Source organism: Eublepharis macularius, chromosome 13 (assembly GCF_028583425.1).
Source record: "Eublepharis macularius isolate TG4126 chromosome 13, MPM_Emac_v1.0, whole genome shotgun sequence".
Lineage (NCBI taxonomy): Eukaryota > Metazoa > Chordata > Lepidosauria > Squamata > Eublepharidae > Eublepharis > Eublepharis macularius.
In genome coordinates, this window is record NC_072802.1 from 40,696,481 (window position 1) to 40,702,120 (window position 5,640).

The following is a 5,640-nucleotide window of genomic DNA, read 5'->3' on the forward strand; positions in this document are numbered from 1 at the left end:
CGTGTTGGAAACTTGTGTCGATCTGATACCAACAGAAACCCTTTTCGGCGGGAGGGGATAAATTTCCGGAATAGCTATTTAAAAGGGGGGGGGGGCTTTTGATAAAAACAAACAAACAATTGCACGCAAGGGGGAGGGCCAGTCTTGGGAAGGAGGAGTCTTAAAATTTCGTCGGAAAAGATCCTAAAAATTGCAACAGCTGTAGATTTCCAATAGCGTCTTACATAGCAGAAACCTCTTTTGGAGGGCGGAGGTGCTCGCACCACCCGCTCCCAAACGTGGCTAGGATCTCCCCACCCTGGCGCTGCCTCAAAACTGCCCTCGGGAACCTCCCCCACCGGCTCTCTCCTGGCCCATCCGTTAAAACCCCTTCCCCCCACCTTCGATCTGCTGCATTTTATTTTACCCCCCCCCCACACACACACACACTGCATGTGCTCAGAACCCCCTGCACCATTTTTCTCCATTTTTCTCACATTTCTCCCCCCCCCCCCCAGTCGCAGGCGTTGCCACCGGAACGAGGGGGCGCGGGGGTGGGGTGGGGGGTGCGACAGGCACCGGATAAAAGGCAACTGCGCAAACTCGACTAATTAAAACATTGTGTTTGGGCCACGTTGGGCTCCCGCGTTTGATCTCCGCCGTGTTTTAAAGAACTGTCAGCGCGCGGAGAGCCGCCGCCCGGCCCCCGCCCTCCCCTCGGGCTCCGAGGCGCGGCGCTTTTCAAAGGCGGCTCGGCTCTATTTGCCGAAGGGAGCCCCGCTGGGAGCGCTGGCGTGTCTCCTCTTCGCCCAGCTAAGCTCCTGTCCGTCAGCCGCCGCCTCGGCCAATCCCCGCGCGCCGTGCGGGCTAGCAGCCCACCCTGCTGTGCTTTTATGCAGCGCGCCTCGGCATGCAGAGAGAGGGCCGCGCTTCTGCCTGGCTGCCCCCCCCCCCCAGAAAAGCCCCCCGCCCCTCCCTTGCTGCCACTTTAAGGGGGGAGGGCTCGAGGAGGAATGCGGGGCTGTAATACAGGGGATATCCCCCCCATTCACATATCCCCCCCCCCCCCGACGCATACCCAGTCTAGCTGGTCTTGAGGTGCAATTGGATCTGAATGTCTCTAGCTGGTTTCTCTAGGCTGGTGTAAATCTGGGTAGTTTTGATCACATCTGGAATGGGGATGTTAAGTTGATGCCACCGGGTCATTTTACTTGGGACAGGAAAATACATATATCTAGTGAAGCGCTGGGAGAGAAGGACTGGGGAGGCGACGGGGGTGTCAGAGAGTAATTAATTGTGCGGGTTGACGTTTCCACCCACCCCAAAATGGAAGGGGCCTGCCAAGCCCGTTCCTTCTTTCTTTCTTCTTTCCTTCTTTCCTTCGCCAACTGTGGCCCTACCCTGGGGTTAGCAATCCTCCGAGTCAGCATGGGGGCTGCCACCTTTTGGTAGTGGGGAAGAAAGAGGGGACACCCCACTGGCAGGGACTTTAAAGTCGGCGATCCCACACTCTCTCTCTCACACACACAGCCTGCGGGTTGGCAGGGGATGCCCACTCATCCCCCACCGCCAATTCGCCAGCCTCCCCCTTCTTCCCGTTCGCCGCCTTCTTGATCTTAGAAATGGCTGGACGGGGCAGCCACGGTCTCGTCCCGGAAGAATAAACCACCGAAGCTCCCTCTTTCCGTCCAATTGTTCCAAATGCCTGGAACTGGTGATGGGACGGGCACAGGCTCCACCGCCTCTTCTTACCACAGTCTGTTCAGGATGTACCTGGTGGCCTCCAAGCCTAGACAGACTGGAAACCGGCCAGTCAAGTCCGCTGGGACCAGGAGCTGGGACCTGGTGCTTTGGGGAGACGCAGCCCCCAAGACCCACCCACGCCATCAGGGCCCTTCGGCCTCCGGAGCCAAGGTCCAGGAGGCCGGCTTCGGCGCCTCGTCTCTGCTGGGAGGCGCCCCGCGCCACCTCCTCCTCCATCGCCCCCTGGCAGTCCCCCGAAGCCCCGAGAAGATCCAAGCAGAGCTGCGGTGCCGCTGGACGACCAGGCGAGGCTGCGCTGCCCGCGAACTTTGCTCCAGACCCTTCGCCTCCGTGTACGCCCTGGTGGAGCACGTCACGGCGGAGCACGTCGGGGGAGCCGCGCCAGCGCTGCACGTCTGCTACTGGCAAGGGTGCTCGCGCGGAGAGAAGCCCTTCCAAGCCAAGTACAAGCTGGTCAACCACATCCGCGTGCACACGGGCGAGAAGCCCTTTCTCTGCCCTTACTCCGAGTGCCAGAAAGTTTTTGCCAGATCGGAAAACCTGAAGATTCACAAAAGAATCCACACAGGTTAGTTAGCACCCAGGAGACCCAGCCCACCTTGTAGCTGCTTTCTGGGGGCGCACTGGTTGAGGGGAGGGGAGAGAGATCGATCACACACATTCCTCGAGGATACTTCGAGGCGGGGAGCCGCGATGGTCTGACTCTGCACTAGAACAGCAGGGTTTGAGCCCAGTGGCATTTTAGAGACCAACCAGCTCTTCAGGGTGCAAGCTTCCGAGAGTCAGAGCTCGCTTCTTCAGATGGGAACCATCTAAATTCTAGAATCCTATCTGAAGAAGGGAGCTCTGACTCTCGGAAGCTTGCACCCTGAAGAGCTGGTTGGGATGCCACTGGACTTTCATTCCAATCACGTTCTAACTGGGAATCTTCACCTCATACAACGAAGCTGCGATCCGGTCGAGATCAAGTGCTCTTGAGTTCCGCAGCATTTACTACCCACCCAGTAAACACGCACAGTTTCGGGCTGCACGCCCCCTCAGTCTTCCCTTTTGCATAGAGTTTACAGCACATTTTCAGGTGGGCGTGATCCCTCTTGACTTTCGGTCTAGTCAATGTGTTTCGAGTCGGGGCGTGTGCGACCACCTCCTTAAAACCTGGAAGGCTGGAAGTAACCGTCGTGGTTTTGAAAAAGCCTTCTCTTCCATCCCTCTTCCCGGCAAAAGTCAGACATTTCCCAGGTCTCTTTCCTTCGACCGAGCCCTACTTTGCTCCTCCCGGATCCTAGGCGGTTGCAAAGAGCCAGCCCGAGCAAAGGCAGCCCTTTCACAGCTCTCCGGAGCAGGAGCAACTCAAGAACAGCCGTTCAAGCTTCAACGCCTTCCACGCGTTGAAGCCCGCAGCCCCGTTCACAAGTTACAGTGAGAGCAGCCCCGACTCATGCCCAGCGTACACTTGGGCTTTCTTTACAGATGCGCCGAGCGATTCGCCTGTTACATGCAAGGCACGTGCAGCGGACCCTGTGATGGAAAGTGCACGTTTAGCTGGGTCCTCCTGTGCCCCGGCCCCATTTGAAAAGGGGAGGCAGGGTGGCTCTTTCTTACAAATGGATGCAGGCAGGCAGGCTCCTCTGAGTGCGGTTCCTGGGCTTGGCTCCTCAAGAGGGAGAGAGACCCGCTTGAAACGCGCCCCAGTGCAGCGACGTATCATCTTCGCAGTGGCTTTAAACAGCAGCACAAGAAGGTCTTATCCTTGAGGCTCTCTCCCTCTTCCCCCCTCTGGAAAAGAGCAGTAGACCAATAACACCTACAAGACTAAGAAAATTCGTGGTAGGGTATGAGCTTTCGTGAACCACGGCTCGCTTGTATTGTCGAAGGCTTTCACGGCCGGAGTACGATGGTTGTTGTGGGTTTTCCGGGCTGTATTGCCGCGGTCTGAAGATGCCAGCCACAGCTGCTGGCGAAACGTCAGGAACTACAATGCCAAGACCACGGCAATACAGCCCGGAAAACCCACAACAACCACGGCTCACTTCTTCAGATACTGTGGCTCACGAAAGCTCATACCCTACCACGATTTTTGTTAGTCTTGTAGGCGCTGCTGGGCTATTGCTCTTTTCCACTGCTCCAGACGGACTAACACGGCTCCCCATCCTGATCTCTCTTTCCCCCTCTGGCTGAGTGAATGAGTGAGAGATCCACCCGAAGCAGGTCTACTCAGATTCCTACTCTGGTTTATTCAATGGGGCTTACTCCCAAGAAAGCGTCTTTAGGATTGCCCTGCGTATGAGTGACTGGAGACAGCTCTGTCTACACCTGATTTGTTTGGTTTGGTTAAAGAAAAAAACTCCCAGGCTTCTAGCCCCGCCCCAGCCGATTAACCAGATTTAACCTACCCTTGTCTAGAGAGGGTCTCTAAATGCACGCTAATATTCCCTCCTCGGCCTGCTTTTATTTCTCTCGGTTTTTGCGGGTCTAGAAAGCCGCTGATTTCCTGCGGGACTTTTACTTTCGAAACGTTTCGCCTGCCCCCTCCCTCCCTCCCTCCCCAGGGTGGGCTTTTTTGCTTCGAAGACCTCCGTTTCCCCAACAGGATGATGTATATTAGCAGCAACAGCTTAAATGTATCTATACAGAGACAATATCTATTTCTATGCAGTAAATCCCAAAACAGGACAATTTTAAAAACAGAGATTCCAAAATTATTTTTAAAAGTCACAATGTTGTATTAGCGTCATTCCTTATAACTAACTGAGCCCAGATAATTCCTCACGTGCTTTAAGAGATACGAAGAACATTGGGAGGAGGTGAGCAAGGCGGTTTAATAGTCCCCAATTTGGGGTGGGGGACCCGAAAACAACAGGCCTCTTTACAGATCTGTAATCGCGAGTGGCTTTCCGCAGATGAAAGAGACACGGGAACATTGACGTGGATGGGAAAATATCGGGAGGGGGGGCTTTTTCCGAAGTGGCGAGTCCTTTGATCGTTCTTAATTCGAATTATGATCCGGTTTTTGATTCGGAATGGCTGACTTGTTGCTTCTGCCAATGAAATGAAAATGGCTCGCTCTCTCCCACGCACACGCAGCAAGCTTCAGCCTGTTGAGTCTCTCTCTTGCAGGCGAGAAGCCCTTCCGCTGCGGGTTCGCCGGCTGTCCCCGGAGATTCGCCAACAGCAGCGACCGGAAAAAGCACACCCACGTGCACTCCAGCTACAAGCCCTACCTGTGCAAAGCCAGCGGCTGCGGGAAGTCCTACACGCACCCCAGTTCCCTCCGGAAGCACCTCAAAATGCACAGCTGCCCTGCCAGCCCCCGCCCCTGCTCCGGGGAGGAACCCCGAGGGGGCGATTTGCTGGCTCTCCCCTCCCCGTGCCTGGGTTAGGCGGGCGCCTTGCTAGGCAGATCCGAATGGCAGTAAAAATGAATATTTTCTCTACCACCACCGCGCAAAACTAGGCTGGGTCAGACCACAATCCGCCCTCCCAATTTGCTGCTGACTTAACTGGCCGGCCTTTTCCTCGACAGGGCGAACAGACGCGAAGGCGATGCGAGACAGGCCTTCCCACACCAATAAATCGGTGCCAGACCTCTCCGGCTCCTGGGATAGTCTGTCTGCGCGCCCCAGCAGGGGGGTGTTTCTCATCTGCCGCGGAGAAAGGGGCCAACAACTGAGAAGGCAAAGCTCACTGGCCGCGCTGCTGTGCTTTAGCTTTCCTCCCTCTTTGCAGCCTTAGTACTGCGGAAGGGAGCGGACTGGCCTACCTTGCAGGGATGTTGTAAGGCTTGCGCAGCAGAGGGGGTGCGTGGAAAGCGCTTGGCACGCCCACAACGCTATAGAAACGCTACTTATTCTTTGCCCTCGCTAACGATTCTCTTAAATCTCTCTGGCACCCGTGAAG

At 56.0% G+C, this 5,640-nt stretch overlaps 1 protein-coding gene across 1 annotated transcript; it reads left to right on the plus strand.

The window, feature by feature from the left end:
* The first annotated feature begins 1,746 nt into the window (after positions 1-1,746).
* On the plus strand, positions 1,747-5,123 carry LOC129340935 (zinc finger protein ZIC 4-like). Its single transcript, XM_054995830.1, has 2 exons — positions 1,747-2,311; positions 4,861-5,123. Exons 1-2 carry the CDS (start codon positions 1,747-1,749, stop codon positions 5,121-5,123), a joined length of 828 nt encoding a protein of 275 aa, XP_054851805.1.
* The last annotated feature ends 517 nt before the right edge of the window (positions 5,124-5,640 follow it).